At 35.5% G+C, this 19,448-nt stretch overlaps 1 protein-coding gene across 1 annotated transcript; it reads left to right on the top strand.

The window, feature by feature from the left end:
• The first annotated feature begins 38 nt into the window (after positions 1 to 38).
• Positions 39 to 19,448, top strand: LOC124167241 (valine--tRNA ligase-like). Its single transcript, XM_046545123.1, has 18 exons — positions 39 to 275; positions 365 to 581; positions 680 to 926; positions 1,021 to 1,249; positions 1,949 to 2,128; positions 2,586 to 2,710; positions 3,838 to 3,983; positions 4,819 to 4,935; positions 5,636 to 5,882; positions 6,623 to 6,745; positions 9,532 to 9,639; positions 10,156 to 10,315; positions 12,993 to 13,291; positions 14,745 to 14,987; positions 16,169 to 16,286; positions 16,568 to 16,743; positions 16,891 to 17,043; positions 19,261 to 19,448. The coding sequence occupies exons 1-18, from the start codon at positions 143 to 145 to the stop codon at positions 19,303 to 19,305; spliced, it is 3,066 nt and encodes a 1,021-aa protein (XP_046401079.1). The 5' UTR covers positions 39 to 142; the 3' UTR covers positions 19,306 to 19,448.

Genomic DNA, 19,448 nt, shown 5'->3' with positions numbered 1-19,448 from the left:
TTCGCTTCCTCTTTTATCTATTTCAATAGTCAGTTGTTTTTGCGAGAGGCTTTTTGAAAATCTTTGTATTGCTTATGTGTGATGTGAATTGTCTGGTAAAAACTAAGTGAAGTAACCTTTAGAAGCCAGCATAGAAGATAATATGATTCTCAGGTCGATGAATAAATTTATGGCGCCGTATAAACCTCGAGGGAAGTGCTGTGAGATATATCATGCAGCCAAACGAAGACTTATTAATCATGATATCTATTTACAAGTCACGCCCGATTCTCACGGTCAGTGTTTGTTTGCCGCTCGTTGCGTCATGATTAGGATTGAAAATTCAATCTCTGTACTTTAAAATGTGTTATTCATATCTCCACAGTTATTTTGTGTCGAATTTTTTCTTCATTTCCAAGTGCATATGAACCACGGAAGGTCGAAAAAGATCGGTATCAGTGGTGGAAAAGCCATGAACATTTCTTGTCTGAAGGAAATGATAAGGAAGCATTTAGGCTGATGCTGCCTCCTCCTAATATAACTGGTACTTTGCATCTGGGCCATGCACTTGTGTGTACCGTGCAAGATGTATTAATTAGATGGTAATGTATTAATTTGTGCGTCACATCAACTATATTATAAATGCTGCATCTATTGTTTTCCAATGCTATTATATTCACTATGGTTTTCGTACTACTAGGAGAGCAATGCTCCGTCAACCAGCATATTGGATTCCTGGAATTGATCACGCTGGAATAGCTACCCAAGTTGTTGTGGAGAAAAAACTTTGGCAGGAAAAGAAGCTCAGTCGTCATGAAATTGGCCGAGAGAAATTCATCGATGCCGTTTATGAATGGAAGAAGGATAAAGAAGTCATAATCTATCATCAACTCGAAAAATTAGGTGTTGCTGTAGATTGGAAGAAAATGTTCTTCACCTTAGATCCTGTTTGTATATTTATTAATATTTCCCTGTGAGCTAATTGGCATGAATTATCTCGGATAGCAATCGGTTTTGGGTTCATAATATTTATTATTGCAGGAAAGATCAGTGGCAGTCACAGAAGCATTTATTCGTCTTTATGAATCAGGAAAAATATATCGCTCCAATTCTCTAGTTAACTGGTCTACCGTTATACAGTCAGCCATTTCTGATATAGAAGTAGACTTAAAAGATGTGAATGGTAGCACATATTTAGACATTCCTGGCTACCAAACTCCGGTGGAGTTTGGTGTTTTGGTGACATTTGCATGCAAAATTCATGGAATGGGTATGTTGGATTTTTTTATATTCTTTTTCAAGATTCTGGCATGTATTTTTTATGCTCGAGATATTCTGAGATTCTGTCGCCTTTGATGATTTTTGTAACCAATAAATTATATTTGACTTTGTTCAGATGGATGATCAATATACACTTAATGTACAATACAGACTTAAATTTTAGTTAAAAGCTTGAATAGTACTATGTGCAGTCATAATCCACTGGATCAATGTCATGCAACTTCAGCAAGACCCTCTGACTGAATGAAAATTGTACTTTGTTTTTCCACTTATAGTTATTTACACGCGACCGCAGTTTCGACGCACTGCATCATCATGTAAATAAATATATGTGGAAAAACAAAGTACAATTTTCATTCATCATGAGCAACTTCCATAAAGTAATGCCTGAAACCATCAACCTCTAACTGTTAATTAAATAATTATTTGTTTGAAAACCTGTCTTTTATGCAGTTACTGTAGCGATGTCCACAATTGTCTTCATCAGTATTGGTTATGTGCTAAATACTATTTCAGAAGGTTCTCAATTTTCCTAGTGCATTTACAGTATTTGGGTCGATCTCTTCATTTTGATAACTAACCACCATTCTCAATTTGACAATTATTTTATATTTTGTGTTACCTACCGGTGGATCCTTTGGTTAGCTTGACTTTATATTATTATTTTTTTTTACTCAATATATTTCAGATGAAGAAATATTAGTCGCCACCACTCGCTTGGAAACAATGACTGGAGATGTAGCCATTGCTGTAAACCCAAAAGATGAGCGATATACTCACCTTCATGGTCGAATGGTTGTACATCCTATAAGAAATTGTTTGGTTCCAATTATTTGTGATGATTTTGTAGATCCAAACTTTGGTACAGGTAAGAATAATGGATAACTTTCTCAAATAAACATGGAAGGACTTAGAATCAAAATATCTGCTCAAATGAAAGTGCTAAGTGCTAACTTATTCATGTATAAAGTCCTAATAACTTAATGCCTGAATAGATAGCATATTTATCATTATTGTTTAATGGTTGCTTAATTTTAATCATGCAATACAGTTTTGAATACAGCCATAAGAAATTACAGTGGTATTTTTTGTGCAAGCAGCTTTGGCAAAAACTTTTCAAATAATTTAATGTAACAGATTTTTTGGATGTTAGCATTGTTTGCTCTCTGCAAGAAACATTATTTTTGGACATCTGGTGGAACTCATGAAAGTTTCTATTTTTTTCGTTAGTTCTCTAAAGAAGGTAACTTGTACTCATGAATCGTTGGTGCCAATCCAGCTTAATGCCAGGTCATCTATTTTACTTGCCTTTGTCTGATTTATAGGTGCTGTAAAAATCACCCCAGCTCATAATAAGGTTGATTACCTGGTTGGAAAGAGCCATGGCTTAGAAATGATTCAGGCTATTGATGATGAAGGGAAAATGACGAAAGCATGCTGTCAGTTGTATGTAAGAATCAAACTTTCATTTCATATATGAACTCATAAAATACTGTTATGTAATGAAATGAGTTTTTTTGCTTTTGTAACCATTGCTCTTGCATTGTGGTGAAATAATTTAACTTTGAGATGCATGTGAAGCAGTAGCAATTAATGTTCTTCAATTACACATATTGAGAGACTTTACATTAGAAGACCATCACATTGCCTTTCATAAGCCTTTGTAAATTTTGAAATCAATTGTAGCCTTTGTATTTTGAATGACGTTTTAGCCTTATCATAAATATGAGGGGAGTTCAACAAGTAATCAAACACATTTTTTTAAACAAGGGTTGTTTTATTCAGCATTCAAATACACCATGTTATTCCCCAATCTTTCAGTTACACAACACTATTTTTCAACTTAATCTCCATTCAATACTGCGGCTTGACAGCACCTTGAATGAAGGGCTTGTACGCCTGCTGAGTGCCATGTCACTGGTCAATGTCGAAGCCGATATCGTACTGCATCAATAACTTCTTCATCATCCCTACTGCAGCAGTAATGAAACATGCGTTGCCCTATGACTCACCCTGCTTTTGTCCACTGTCAGATCACTGTAGGCATACTACAAGCGCCTATGAATATCTGAGATACCCTGATTTTCTGCCCAAAGAAATTCAGTCACTGCCCATTGTTTGGAACAAGCCTCCATTACATTCTTCATTTTAACAGCTCCATATAGCACTGTCACCTATCGGAAGTCAATGCAACTATAGGAGACGAAGCAGGAATGTTTGAAAATGTTCCACAAGAAATACCAAGTTTTTTCAACCAGAATTGCCCATGAAAAAAAAGTGTTGCTTTAATTATTGAACTCACCTCATAATATATGTGAATATACATATTTCAATAGAGTACGATCAATTGTATCTTTGTGAAGTGGTGATACATTTAAAAATTGAAAGTGTTTCAACATAATTTTGAAATCTGTTGCATGGTGTTTTTAGTGCTTGCTCTTTTCATAAAGTTACCCCATAAATTCCTTGCACAAAAGTGATATTAGATTTATGAGAAGGAGTAAGGGTAGTACATATGTATAATTCAAAATTTGCCAAAACCAATGGTAAGAAATAACTATTATTTATATTTTTAAGGGTATGAAGAGATTTGATGCTAGGAAAAAAATCATGGAGGAACTTGAGCAGAAGGGTTTGCTCCGACGAAAAGAAGATCACTCCATGCAAATCCCTTTCTGCAGTCGCTCTGGTGATGTAGTGGAATTGCTTCTCAAACCACAGTGGTATGTTATTGTTTATTATTAGCAAGGAAGGATTTGTTCTAAATTTTCAGTGGTCCAGATTTGGTTTGGCTCCTGGAATCGGTTATTGGTCCCAGTCCTTGGTTTTGGTTCTTTAACTAGTGTTTCATTTTCATTACTTACTTCTCAAATATTATTTTTGATTTTCAATTGGGTGTAATTAAAACTGCCTAAAATAATTCATCTAGTAATGTATCTCACAAGTAATTGGATCCATAATGTCACTGTATTTAAAGTACCATATATTTTCTTCTTTCTTTTTATAAGTCAAGATTTATACACTGAGTCTGGTCTCATAGTGGAAATTTTCAAACTGTCATGCCAGATTGCAAAATCAATGTTGCCTCATAGGGAGTAGGGAGCTAAAAAATGGCCGCACTTGGATTTCTACCCTACGAGGGTGTACCCAGGATCAAAACTAGGGGGGGCAAGCCATGGCTGTTCAAGTTATAAGTAAGATTTAAGCATGGAAAAGGTGAATGAAACCAGCATTTTAAGGAAACTGTTACAGCTCTTTATTAGTTTTTAAAATTATTTGCTTGAAATAATATTATTTCTCATAAAGACATTTGCGATTTTTGCTTTTAGGGGGAGGGGGGGCAGCTGCCCGCTCCTGCCCCTCGCTGGGTACGCCCATGCCACCCTATGCAGCAATGCTATGGAAGGTACAAGAGCAGTGCTATTCCTAGAAGCTGCTTTCAGAAATATCACCAGCTAATTGATTGTACACATTAAATATGGATAAATATTGCTTAAGTTCAGTGAGACTCATATTATGTTATTTAACTATTTCATTTTTATATTTGTTTTCCTTCAGGTTCTTGAGTTGCGATGACATGGCCAAGCTAGCTGCAAGTTTAGTGAGAGAAGAAAAGTTAAAAATATACCCACCTTCTTTTCAGAAAATTTGGCTCAACTGGCTTGAAAATTCAAGGTAAATGTTCTCCAGAATCTATATCCCATGAAACAAATCTGCAAGATTCCACCACATTTTTCGATTGTAATATGTACATTGTATGGCCTGGACTGCTGACAGGGAAATAATGCAAGTTATGCAATTGAAAAATATTTTGGAGGGGAATACAAAATTTAGGGGCAAGTGAAAAATAATTCAAGAACACTTTTCACTAAATTTATTTGTAGTATCCACGAAATACAATCATTTTTCTGTATAGTGATACTGGTATTACTGGTCCCTGGTTAAGCCTGTTATCACAATTTTGTGTTAGGTAAATAGCTGGGGAAGGATTGTTGCTTTGGATAGGGGATGTAAATATCATTATCATGGTGAGGGATGGATGGATACAGGGGTGGATCCAGGATTTCTTTCTGGGAGGGGCACAAGCATACCTCGTATCCAGGACTGTGGAATTTATATATGTATGTATGTAATAAGTTTTCAGTTTCATATCGATATGAAAATTAGGAGGAGGATATGAAATCAAGATTCATCAGTTAAAAAGCTAGGGATTCGATTGGGGAAAAGATTTTTGCAAAAATGTGAACAAATGAAAAAATAAACTAATGTTTTTGTTAAATCACCAAGGAGTTAAAGTTGGTAATAAGTTTTTATGAGCTCAAATTTTATCTCCAACGGTACATTATAATTTTTTCAAATGTTACGTCATATGCAGGGACTGGTGTTTATCCCGTCAGCTCTGGTGGGGTCATCAAATTCCAATGTATAAGTGCCACAAAAAAGGAGTACCTGATTCTTTGCTGTGGATAGCTGCTCACAATGCATCAGAAGCTAAACAGAAAGCATCCCAAAAACTCGGAGTTTCTGGTGATCTTCTTGAATGCCATCAAGATGAAGATGTACTTGATACATGGTTCTCTTCTGCTCTGCTTCCGTTTTCTTCCCTGGGTTGGCCAAACAATGTTAGTACTGAAGTGATTGATTTTGGCTAATAGGAGGCTAACCCATCTTTCTGGTATATCAGGATCACATGTTGTTTTTTGGTGAATGAATTTCATTTGATCAGTCTAGTCTTTTCTCAATTTTTTGAAGAACAATTGCCGATAAAATAGAAGTTCACCTTGTAAAAATACATTCTGGTTTCTTTGAAGTTTATGGAATTTCTCTTGAGTGTTGCCAGCTGTAGCCAATTGTCACATAGTGGCTGTGTTGGAACTTGTAACATGTAAATTTTAACTTTTGAGAAACAATTTTTTACACTTTTAGTTTGATATTTGCATGACATGTGATTCCTATTTTATTTGTAAAAAAATTAAATTTTATCCTTTCAAGTTAATTCTAACCATTTGAAATATCAAGTATTTGAAACTGCTCTCAAAGATGCCTGATGAAAGTGGCATTTCTCTTGTATTCTCTTTCACTTATTTTACAATAATAACATACATACATATGTATGTATTTAATTACATATAGGTATATTTTAGTTTGAGAACACCATTTTTTGTGGATTTGATTTAATATTCTCATGTCCAATGAATATGTTAGTTAAATTTTCCTCTTTTCACAGTTTTTGATTGCCAACACAGGCAATGAATAGTAGTCATTATGATTGTGTCTAATAGCAAGTTATTTTCTAGGGAACATCCTTTTATACATTTTCTTTATCCGCAGCTTATTTATAAAAACATTTATTTTCTTTCAGCTAGGGAAACTGGAAGGAAATTGCCCACTATCTGCCATGGTGACTGGGAATGACATCTTATTTTTTTGGGTTGCTCGAATGGTTATGCTTGGCCATGAACTTACTGGAAAATTGCCATTTGAGGTGAGTTCTTAGTTCTACTGTATCAGGTGGAGTAGCATGCTTTAATATTTTCATTAAATAAATCATTATTTGTTAGTGAATGTTCCCTCATTACTCAAGTGATTGAGCATGAAAGTTATTTGGAGGTTCAATTTCCCAAAACTCTTCCAAGCTCTGCATTTTGTGACCTTGTAGTGTGAGGCATCAGAGAGGGTAGTAGAATACTTAGCGTGCCTGCATGTGTAAAGTTTGGGGTTCATGGTACACCCATGTCTCGTATAGCGCAATTTCGATTAGCGCAATTTCGATATAGCGCAAATTCGTTCCTCGGGGAAACATTGCAACGCAGTGTAGCCTAATCAAAAATCTTAAACGCTCTCGTGATAAAACGTGAACTTGCGCGAAGTACACACGAAATTTCTATCAATTTACGCATATTAATATTATTTCTTGCCTCAAATCTTCTTTTTTGTTTATATATTAATCGAAATTCATTGCTGCGCAATTGCCAAAAGTATTACTCGTCATTGGGTCTAGATAGCCGGCCTACCGAAGATTTATCTCGTCTCCTTAACAGAATGATAATAAATAATTTAGATCGTTAATTAAGCGTGGGGCTAGTGGAAATGAGTTTTTTTTTCAGCAATACGGTTTGAGACGTATTTTTGCCGTCGTAGGTTACCGGGCGATTGACTTCCAGGTAGAGAGTCTACGCTAAAGCCTTCAAGGTCATCGGTATTCACGGGGGAGAAATGAAGCGGTGACCGAGTTGCGCATGAATAGCATCAACACATAAAAGGGTCCCCTATAGAGTCTTAAACAGGAATACAGTTCAGCAGAAGAAGGTGATTTAGATAGAGCCATACAGAGTAAAAACCAAGAGAATATGGCAAAAAATAGGAATGCGTGTAGAAAAATCAAGAATTTATCTAGAAGAGGACTTGAGAGAGGTCAATTGCTTTGAAAATGGAGAGCGTCAAAGCGATATTGCGCGGAAGTTTAAACTCACGATGCCTTATTCTGAATAAAGACGAAGCTAAAATATCAGTGACCTCAGCCGCACCAACTTCAACCAAGCGGTCTACACATACGGAAAGTTCATGGTGAATCAGTACAAAAAGACGAGAGTGGTAATCGCTCCTAGACGTTAAGTGAAAGCTCCGGTTGGTTCCAGAATTTAAACGGCAAGCAGGTATTTTCAGTGCGGCGATATCAGGTGAATCTGCAAATGTTGATAGCGCAGCCACCACAACATTTTCTGATGAACTCCAAGCTGTTATTGAAAGTGGCTCCTTTCCCCCTCAACTAGTTTTTAGTGCTAGACTAGCTGCTAATGACTCGGAGGACTTCAAATTAAAATGATTTATCATTCATAAACTCCGCTAGCTATGAAATGGCATTTAAAGTAGCATTTTCCTGTCATTTCGATGAGCGACAAAAGGGCCTGGGTGACACAATAGTTGTTTTTAGACTAGTTTGAAAAATCATCAACTGCCGGCAACGCATTACGATCCCCTGAGATAGCAGATGTTAGCCCACCCGCACGACAGGATGGAATTTCGAAAGCACGTAAGAATTTTTTTAACGTGAATAAAAGTCTTTTAATGCGTGAATACTATCTTTAAAGATGTTTTAAACTATAAATATTTATAGAAATAATGTTTTCTAAGGCTTTTTATGGGAATATAGATGTTTTAGAGGAAATTCAATACCCAAGACCTATGCTACCAGGAACGCATCCCTATCTTCCCTATGTTAAAACGCTCTCGTATTACGCAAATTCGTATAGCGCAAAGACCCCAAGGAACGCATCCCTTGCGCTATACGAGACATGGGTGTATTTATTGATCAAATGTCTTCGAGTTTGATGAAAGCTAATTTTTCCAAGATTATTTATGCAGTCGGTGTAGAATATAAACTTTATTCTCCAAGATTTTGGTGGATAGAGAGAAGACCTTAGGTCTGTGCCAGGTTAAAACAAGGACATACATACATATTTTTTTTATCTTTAGTGGAAACTGCAGTTTTTGAAGTTCGTAGTTCACTAGATGGATTGCCATTACCTTATATATAGGTATCATGAAAGTACATATTCTGCCTTACTGCTTACCAAATTCAGCAGATTTTATCAAGTGGCATTGTCCTCCCCTTTAGCTACTTTGAACTTTCTCCCATGTATCCTCGAAACTTTCTTGGCTGGGTCCTGTCCATGGCTTTCAGTCAGCTCCCTTCTTCCTCTGTGTACAGTCAGTGTTGGATTGAGTTTCAACTGGAATCGAGACCTATTTTGAACTAAAAAAAAATTGTTATTCCTGTATTTGGGAGTAGGAGTAGCAAAACCCTCTTTGAAAGCATTCAATCCTTCATTTAAGTGCGCTCAAGAAAATGATCCCGTGACAGCATAAGTATGGAGCCCATGACAATAAATTAAGGGGTGAGGGTTCAGATCTTTATTTTGGGAATTTACATTGGAACTCTTCTGTATGTTTCAATGAATTTTTTATGAAAAAATAATAGCCATTCATTTGAAATTTTATCCTCTTAATCAACTTATAGTCACTGTTTACTCAAGATTTATGAATGTTCATTTATTTGGGCTCAGAATTTGGGAATGACATTGATGTTAATGATTTTAAACGAATATTTATTCTAGTTGTTCATGGCTTTTATGGTAAATGTTTTTACTGTTCTTCTATAACTGTTTATAACAAGTTCAATCACTATCTTTTAACCCTTTTAGTTATTTTTCTCATCTATTCAGAATGCAGTATTTTTTGGGCTCAATAACTTTTTTTTCTTATTTCCAGAAAATAATTCTGACAGGAATAATATGTGATGCTGAAGGGAGAAAGATGTCTAAAAGCCTTGGAAATGTGGTTCACCCTGAAGATATTATTAATGGGGCATCATTAGAGGTATTCAGTGCGTAGTATCATAGTTAATTTAATTTTTTCATCCTATTTTTCTTGATACATACGGCAAAACAACAGTGAAATAATGTTTTTCACAAAAGTAGGTGTTCTTCATGTTTATCTGCCCACTGAATGTGACATTGTTAATCAATACTCACAGGTATGGTGCTAATTATGTATACACTCTTCCATTATCAAGGAAGATATCCATCATCTGAGCATCTATGGTTTTCTGTTATTAATTTTTCATTTTCTTGATAATATGATGGAATTTACCCTAATCGACAGTTACAATTTACATTATATATTATATGTAATACATATTAATATATTTCATTGTAATCAGCTGCTAATTTATGCAATTTGTGCAAAAAATTGTGGGCGATATAATATTTTGAGTATCATTTTTGTATTTAGATGGTCAAAATCCATAAATAGCACATGTATTTTCAAAAAACTTTTTGTGACCTTGCAGTTTGTTGCATAGTGTAATTTTTCAAATTTGATTTCTCCATGTAGAAACTTAATGAGCAGGTTGAGCAAAGCTTCCAGTCTGGTTATTTATCATCTGCAGAGGTGAAAAAATCGATCAAAGGGCAGAAAGCATTATTTCCCAAAGGAATCCCAGAGTGTGGTGTGGATGCTTTGAGATTTACCCTCTGCTCCCATAATATTTCCAGTAAGTTTTCATGATACAGTTGTAGGAAAGCAACTGTTATCCCTCAGTACGCAGTTTCACCTAATTACTCTTTAATTTTAATTTATTGATGTTTTTTTTTTGGTGGGGAAAAGATATGCTACAGATAAATGTTGATGGATCACTAGGGCAGTATTTTTCATATTATTATCGTTTTTGATATCTTTTTTAGCCATACATTTATGTTTTTGTCGGTTTCTTTGGTATTTTTGTGACTTTTTCATCAAACTTAACTTAAATAACATCGATAAAATCCAGTGAGGCATAAATGTGTATTTTATGTAAAATAGCAAATCAAAGGTAAAAGGGCCAGTATTTTGGCTCTTCCTCTCAGGCAGGGTCACAGGTAGGAGTTTTCTTCCTACCAAAAGAGTTCAAAGTAATTTAGTGGTAAAGGAAGGTTTGTATGTCAACCAATCTGTCTTTTTTCCCCTCCCACATCATATTTTTCTCTTGAATTCACTGTACCGAAATCCTATACCCATCCATTCTTTCTATAAATCTAATTCTCTCCTTACCCCTTCCATGCTTACCTAACATTCTTCCCTGTAATTCGGTTTTAAGCATTAACCTCCAGCTTAATTTTCGGTCTGTCCAAAAACATCTCCTTTGTATTTCCTCTAGAAGTGGCCTCTCCTCACCTACCATGCCTGGAACCTCCTCATTCATTTTCTTCTTTATCCGTCTCAACCTTTACACTCTTTTCCACACCAATGTCTCCAATTCATAACCTACTTTTTGGCTGTAGTACTGAGGTGTAAAAAATTATGACAAACTGAAAGAATGACAGAATTACTAATTTCACAACTCCTTGTAGTTGAACGCTAATTATGAAAAGTTTTGGTAATTTTTGTCCAATCAAGTGCTTCATTAAAAATTTAAAATTTGTAATGTGCATTGGGATGGATCAAGAAGCATTTATTTTCTTGTAATTTGTTTGCTTGACTCATGAGACTCCCAAGAAGGCTGTATTTGAATTTGATTGAAGTATAGGAAAAAATTTCCAAATTAAGAAAATATTGAGGGCTTGGAAACCTATATACCTAAGTACCATATTTCCCTGAACATTGTCCCACTCTGAATACAATTCCTCCCCCTCATTTTGAGGCTTCAGTTTTGGGAAAAAATTTAAAAATGCATTGAAATGTAGTCCCCCCGTTATTTTTACCACAGGAATTTTTGGAAAAAAAAGGGGGGACTATATTCGGATAAATACTATATTTAGGTACTTTATTCATGTAACTTAATTAATTGGACGTAGAAGTTAGTATTTGGCAATAGTACTCTGGTGGCACTTAACTGTTGACACCTCTTGGTACTAAGTAGGGGATAGTCGATTATTCTGCAAAATAAGAGTTGCAATACACCTCATTTCATATTAAAATATAGCTCTTAGTCTCTTTGGAACAGAGAGGTTAAGATTTGCAGTGGGTCATTGCCTACACCCTCTCTGTAACATCTCTGTTCTTTTAGCATTTTTACGGCTTCCAATGAGTTATGAAACCATTTTGCCTGATTCAGATGCATCTTATCGCTAGCATCAAACAACATGCAAGCAATATTTTTATTTATTTTCCATAAATACATTAGGGAACATCTAGAAACAACAAGGACAATTTGTGAAGTTTTGACTTTTTTTTGTAAAAATGTCAAACTTTCATAGAGAAACTCAATCTGAAGATGTAGTATAATTGAGTTTAAATATTTTTACTTGTTCTTAGGACCACAAATCACAAACTTCACGCTCTAGTCATAGATCAATTTAGAAAAGAAAATGTTTTTTAATCCATCCTAAGATGTAGTTATGTCAATCATTTAAGTATTGGCAAAAACATTAAATATATTTGGTTACTCATGCTTTGCCAGTGGCATTAATGGCAGGGACTATTGGGGGGAGTAGCAAGCCAGGTAGTCTAGCTAAGTAGAGATTGGGAAGGGACACTTATGCCTTCGGTCTCAAAGGATCCAGGCGGAACTTTGCTATTATATGATCAGGTGCAATTGGATGGGTGGCATGCTCTTAAATAGGTAACCGTTGGTGGAGGGGGGGAAACGAAAAAGAAAAAGAGGGGTGGGTGGGAAGGAACATTGATGATGGGTAAAGCTGTTTTTTGAAGAAAGGAGTGGGGGGGCTTGGGCTGGCTTGCATGGGATAAAAGACAAGGAAAAAAAAAGATAAAGGGGGGAGGTGTTCTCAAAATGTTTGAAAGACATGAGGGAATCAAGGTTGAGGGTCGCAGGGGATGGTAGTGTGACGTTAAGTAATGGTGACTGGTAGGGGAACTTATGGTCATTACAAAGTTTAGTGGGGCAATTCACAATCTCAAACTGTTCTAAAAAGTACATTTTTCTCCCCTTGTCAATACAATGTAAAATCCTGGGTTCAAAATTACACCAATGGTTTTCGTCACATAAATGTTTTGCTAATTGCACCTGATGATAACACTAGATGTTGAAACCGGGGTCGCGCTATTTAAAATAAAGTGTAGAATAAAACAAAGTTATTTTATTTTATTCTATAATGAAGCAATTCCACAGAATAACGCCTGAGGCCGTGTCTTATGTTAGAACTTTGCTATATTTAGGTCTTGATTATTTGAACTTACCTGATTAAATGTTTACAAGCCCAATTTAACCTTGCCAAAAATATCTCTTTCAGGTCAGTTCATCAACTTTAATGTGAATGAGTGTCTTACAAACAGGCATTTTTGCAACAAAGTTTGGCAAGCTTACAAGTATGTGTTACTTTGCCACCAAAAGTTCTTGCCAAGCATGCCTTTTATGTTCAGTGATGAAAAAATTTCAGTTGATGGTTTAGGTCTTATGGATCAGTGGATTCTCAGCCGATTTTATCATGCACTTAGTGATATTGTAAGAGGTCTTGAAAATGTAGACCTTCATCTGTGCACCGCAGCAATCAAGAACTTTATTTATTATGAATTCTGTGATGTATATCTGGTGAGTTATGAAAGTTATGCATTAAAATTGCGTGAGGGTTATGTTCTTTAGCCCCAAATGGTGGCTGTGGTGGAGGTAAGATTAAAAAACAAGATGTTTGTTGTAGCTACAAGTCATGGACTTCCTGGCAGACATCATAAGCAATGAAGCATTCATCACAGCAGACTGTGGATGAGTTTTTCTTTGTCCCCTTATAAGATTTCTGCCTCCATTGTGTTGATGTGGTTCTTCATTGCACCTTGAGGGTTTCAGCAAATGTAGAAAAGGTTTGGAAATGTCTTCCCAGCCATGTGATGCCATAATAGGGTGGTTTCCTATTGTTTTTTTATTGCCTAAATCAAAAGATTATTACTCCTGCAGCACGTACTTCATACTTTTAGATTTTTAAATGACGATATCTATTTTTCACCATTAAATGGAAAGTTAAAATTTTCAAGCGCACAAAAACGAGACGGCTAAGTATAAATGCTGGGAAAAGCCTGAGTGACGTCATTCTGGTTTGGGCTGCCGCCGTGTAAGGCCACCTTGATGCGAGGCTATGAGCACCGCTAAGATGCAGGCTGCTAGCAGGTAGCTTTTGGCTTAAATAAGGATTATTAATACCCTATCAATTGAAGGAAACTTTCCGACCATAGGCAATTTTAATAGGTGATTATTAACAGATGTTTCCCTGAGCTCCGTGCCTCATGCATGCATTGGTAATCTCAGACGATGTAAAACTCCTGACTACTCATATAGCATCTAGGTCCCTGTGTCGTCACCTGGAGTGGCATCGCATGGGTACCAATCTGGCCTTTTTCAAATTAGGTTAAAATTGACCATTAACATTCATCTAAACTGGAATTTCTAAAACCAAATAATTTGTATGTAATGAATACACTAATGGTGGATAATGAATCGCAATCAATTCCTTTTGTTTTCTTTGAAGAAGGAAACTACCCTATTGTTGCATTCATGAATTGCACATGTGTGTAGCGTATTGAACACCACTACCACTTTAAATTCTGGATAATGGCTGAACCAGTGATTGGAAAGGGAAACCCTCTTTGTATTTTTGTCGCCTATTGCATGTTTCCCAACCCCTTGGTGCTTAAAGAAGAAGTTCAATGCAATGGATGAAATGGAATTGAAATAAATTGATTTTCTTGTAAAGAATCATGTAACTTTGTAAAGTTATAATTTTTTTGATCTTAAGTAAGTCTTAAGGAAGATATAGTATATTTATTTTTCACATATAGTCTCTGTATTACAACATAAACTTTTATTATTGCTCATGTTATACAGATACTGCCATTTATTATTTTGAATATGTCAATAAATTTTTATTTTTTTTAACTAATGAAGTGAGAAGCCTGAAACAGTGCAGCTAGTTTTCAATGTGTTTCATGCATTTGAATTTTTGAGCGGATTATGATAATTTTAAATTCTTTTCATTTTTAATCTCTGCATGAAGGAAACCACAAAGCGTGTACTGAAGTACGCAGAAGGAAAAGGAGACCTTACTGAAAGTACTAGTAAGGCCATAGAGGCTACACTAAGGACTTTAAGGTTATGCCTTAGTTCATCGATTCAGTGTTTTGCACCTTTTATGCCATTTATTGCTGAAGAACTGTATCATCAAATCTCCATGTTGAAGTCAACGGAACATGAGGTGCCAGAAAGTATTTTTCTGACTGGATTCCCATCCATAGAAAAGGTAGGTCTCAAATTGTCTTGCTGATGTTAATGTAATCTACCATCATCAGGGCATTGTTCATCTGCTGCTACATGCGGGGTTAAGTCCTCGCCTGCCAAACCGAAGGTCGTGGCTTTGAGTCCCACCTGGGTAGGTTGCCCCTGTCCAGGGAATGGTGTGTGATAGTCGTTGTTTCATGTTATTTCCTCCCACGTAAGAGGCCATAAATGAGCTGTTTTCGGGGCGATGAAAATAAATAAATGACGAAAGGGCGAATTTGTTGAGCCCTGATGAAGATGGATTGTGATATTGATTGATGGAAACATTATCTGTAATGCAGTGGGTGACCTGGATGCAATCCCCTCTTGGATTCCCTCTCATTTTCAGTGGGGAACCTTAAGGAATGTTAGAGGGTTATCTAGCCCACTGGGCCCTTGAATGGAGTCTATGTACATACTTAATTAGGAGTTTTATGAAATATTGACATTATTATGATATAATTACTCTTTGATCAGTTCATTATCAATAATTTATTTAGCCTAGAATAAATTGCTATTTATTTTCCTGCCCCATCTCCTTCGTGGATATACTCAGAAGTGTTCAAGGGACTAACATTTTACCACTCAAGTACCATTTCAAGTTGTCGGCTAGTATTTAATCACGAGTTGACAGTAGGTGTGCCATTAGAACACTATGAAGTTTAATGGATGCCAGACTGCCAAGCATTCACAAATATTCAATGCAAGGTGCGATGTGGGACCCTACGTAAATTATCATTTTGTCCTGCTTTCTTCATAGCTCAGAATGGATGATTAGTTTATGTGCGTGACAAATGCTTGAATGGAATACTTTTAGGTATTTGTCTCTCATGTTACCATTTAGCTTTGTCAGTGTTTATTTTGCCTCGGAAAGCTTTTGGTAATTGTTTTCTGGAATGTGGGTTTCCACAGACCATTACAAATATGTACTCATCAACTATCCCTAGGTGCTCAGGCACTGCTGAATACCAGCCACAACTATTTTTCCCTTGATACATCCTATTGGCTATTCTGTATGCACTTCCATTTATGAATTGTTATATTTGATAATTTTTAAAAATGGTGTCCTATATTTTTGAATGTTCATTTGCTTTTTGTTATTAACATTGTTTATGCTAGTAATTAAAATTTTGTTTTTAATAATGCGTTATGTAATCTTTACAGTGGAAACATTTGCAGAATGAGCAATTGGAAGAAAATGTTAAATTGATGATGGAAATTATCTTGGCTTTGAGAAGATTAAAAGTAGAAAATGGAATAAAGATGAAAGATTATAGCCGTTGTGAGTATTTACTTTTACTAACAATCAAACAGAAATTCTAATAAGGTATCCAATGGTTTTGTCTTTGTTTATTTGGAGTCAGAATTTCAATGGTTTGATGTTGATTTTAAATGCAATTACATATATTGAATAGTTTAAAGAAATGTGCTTCATTACTATATGGATTGCAGACATCTATTACGGCTTTTAAAAATGTCATGTTTTCTTTGTCTATATTACCCAAGTGCTAGATTACTGTGTGTGCTATCCATTAATACTTCTATCTACTCAATGAAAAATAGGCCACGTGCAGCTATCATCCATAGATGAAGTGAAGAATATTGAGCCATTAGTGAAAGAGATTCAGTCCTTGGCTAACTGTAATGATGTCTCTCTGGGAACTGATGAAGGAAATTTCTCGGAGGGGAGAGACTCCATTGCATTGGGAAGTTGCGTCGTTCATCTTCTGCTCCCTGATGTAAGAACAAATGGACCATCCTAATATTTTTGATATTGAATAAATTGAAAATTTTTAAGTGTTATGAGATTATAATGATAATGATTTGTCATAATGTATTCTTATACATATTATGAATTTTTATATGTTGTTAATTTTTTGTTCAAGGCTACAATTCAACCTAAATCCTTTTTAAATGAAAATAAAATGGAAAAATATCACAAATTAAACAAACAACTACAAAAAATGATGAAAACCATGGAGTCACCTAGTTACAAAACTCAAGTACCAGCAACCATTCAGAAAACTCATTTGGAAAAGGTATTGGTATTGTCCATGAGGATGTTAAGACATACTCATTAGTTTTTAATTATGGGGATAGATTGAGGTTCCTTCTAAGTCTGTGCATTGTTCAGGACTTAAATGATATGTATCTCGTATTCAGTTTGCTCAATCGAAGCATTGGTTTGACATTCAGCTGTCCACTGAGTTTGAAATTTAAATTTACTGTGGTGTTATAATTATGTAATTCATTGCCTGTATTTATATCAACTAGTTCTTTCAAATAATCTTTATGTTTTAAAGTTAAGCTCCCTAGCAGTCAATTACATCACTCCGTGTGTATAATACTTGCGTATTTTTTTCTTCTGCTGGACAACTATAACAGAAAGGATTTTTTTAGATTAGTTTCATTTATTGGCATGTAATGTAGGGAAAATTTTGGATATGATTATTTTATTTAGGCATAATTATATTTTTCCCCTGAGCTCATTCTCATCTTTAAACCTCCATCACTTCAGTTTCAATCCATTAGAAATGAGTAGAGAAGATTTCATTTTATCTGTGCCATCAATTAAATCCATGCCAATCTGAAGCATCATTTGGAGGGAAAATATATGTATGTAATTTGAAATTATTTTAGTGGGAAAATTCTTGAAGCAGTTTTAGATAATTATAACATATATGCCCATCATTATTTTCCAAAAAGCCTAAAGCCCTACTTCAAGCAAATGATTAATGGGGACAGATAATTCATGACCATTTTCTGAGCACTTTTCATCCTTAACCAGCCTTGGTGGTGGCAGGGTAAAGTCCTCACCTGCAAAACAAAAGGTCACAGGTTCAAGTCAGACCCGTGCTGGGACACTGGGACATATCCCAGTACGCCCTCCAGCCTGGTAATCTTTGGCACCCCCCAGTAATCCTCTTCATGCATAGTTCTGGCGCCGTCTGGCCATGGTCATTCACAAAGCACATTCACATCCACTGTCCCAAGAAGGGATCCAGCATGGGCCTGGTTCAAGTCCTTCCTGGGTAGGTTTTCCCTACCCAGGGCATGGTTGTGTGTGATAGTCATTGTTACAAGTTATTTCCCCAATGGCCTTAAATGAGTAGTTTTCAGCAAGGGCGCAGCTAGGAATCAAGGCTGGGGGGGTTTAGGTGCAACTAATACCAGGGTGTGTGGTGGTATGGTATACCCACCAGGATAAGCGGTAGGTGCGAGATTAATAAATTGCGGAACTTTAAGATAAATGGTGAGTTTTATGGCTTTCTGAGGTATATTGTATTTACCCTTACACTATTCTATTAGTAATATCAACCCAATTAAATAAAATAGATTAAACTTAAAAATTTCTCTGAGCTCTGGAGGGTGTTTTATCACCTAAAATCCTCCCCACGCTGTGCCACTGGTTTTCAGGGTGATGAAGGCAAATAAATTTTTTTTAATCCTGTTATAATATTATGCTTCCTCAGTATTCTAGTGAAAATTCTTTAGTTGTTTTGAAATAGGGCAGGAGGAATTTAGGAAAGTAGTTAAGGTAGAGTGTATTGGGAAACTGGCTACAGAAGTGATCCATAGAGAGTTAAACTAAAAATTTATCAAAACGGTGGATAATTGAGGTCATAATGTTCATGCATATGTGTTTGCGTACTTATAATTTTTGGGGTTACAAATATTCTCATATTTGCTTGCTTCACAATTTTCTAACTTCTAGCTTACGAATGCTAAATGCCTTGCCATTAGAGAAAATGGGCTATTTTGTAATGAAATCGATAACAATCCTTGGAAGACGTGTAATATCTTTTAATAACATCTGTCTCTATATTCCGTTTATTTCTTGGTGAGTTTTTAATTTTTCTCTGTGAACGGCATACATTTTTCTTTGTGAAACTTGCTGATTTTGGTGCAAAATCGATTGTGCTTGTCACTTTGATGTGATAGAAGTTACCAGTTTCCAAGTATGTAACATGCATAAGCACATTACTTAGTTACTGCATTAAACTTATCAACCAGTTTGTTATTTAGTAATACATGCATGTATATGTACTCTGTACAATCCAACTTCCATGTATCGAATTTTTAATTGATTGAAAATACAATTTAATCCCATAAATGCTAAATTATAAAAATTATACTATTTTAAACTTATCAAGGTACAAATTTAGTGTAGCATTAAGTATTGAGTGTGTGATTGCTATCACTGAAGAATTTTTTTTGGTGTGTCTAATTTTTTGGCATTTATAACATCTTTTCAGGTCACAAAACTACAGGACAAAATCAAAAGACTCAAAGCAACTTAAGAATCATGTAGTATTTTAAGTTATTTCTGTTGTCACTCATGGTGTGTCTTGGCATGAGAGTGCCCTCTAGTCTTCATTGTTATGTTGCTAACCTCTAATTTATGTATTGATTATTTGTGTAAATAAATTTTTATAGATTTTTA

Source organism: Ischnura elegans, chromosome 1, assembly GCF_921293095.1.
Source record: "Ischnura elegans chromosome 1, ioIscEleg1.1, whole genome shotgun sequence".
NCBI classification, from domain to species: domain Eukaryota; kingdom Metazoa; phylum Arthropoda; class Insecta; order Odonata; family Coenagrionidae; genus Ischnura; species Ischnura elegans.
This window is presented reverse-complemented; position numbering and strand designations above follow the sequence as displayed.

What these genes read in the sequence shown, in the direction of transcription:
- LOC124167241 (XM_046545123.1), top strand. Translation starts at nt 143, where the DNA reads ATGATTCTCAGGTCGATGAATAAATTTATGGCGCCGTATAAACCTCGA. An exon ending in TGTTCTTCACCTTAGATCCT is followed by an intron (nt 927 to 1,020) that starts GTTTGTATATTT and finishes TTATTATTGCAG; the next exon opens with GAAAGATCAGTGGCAGTCAC. An exon ending in AATTCTGTGATGTATATCTG is followed by an intron (nt 13,292 to 14,744) that starts GTGAGTTATGAA and finishes CTCTGCATGAAG; the next exon opens with GAAACCACAAAGCGTGTACT.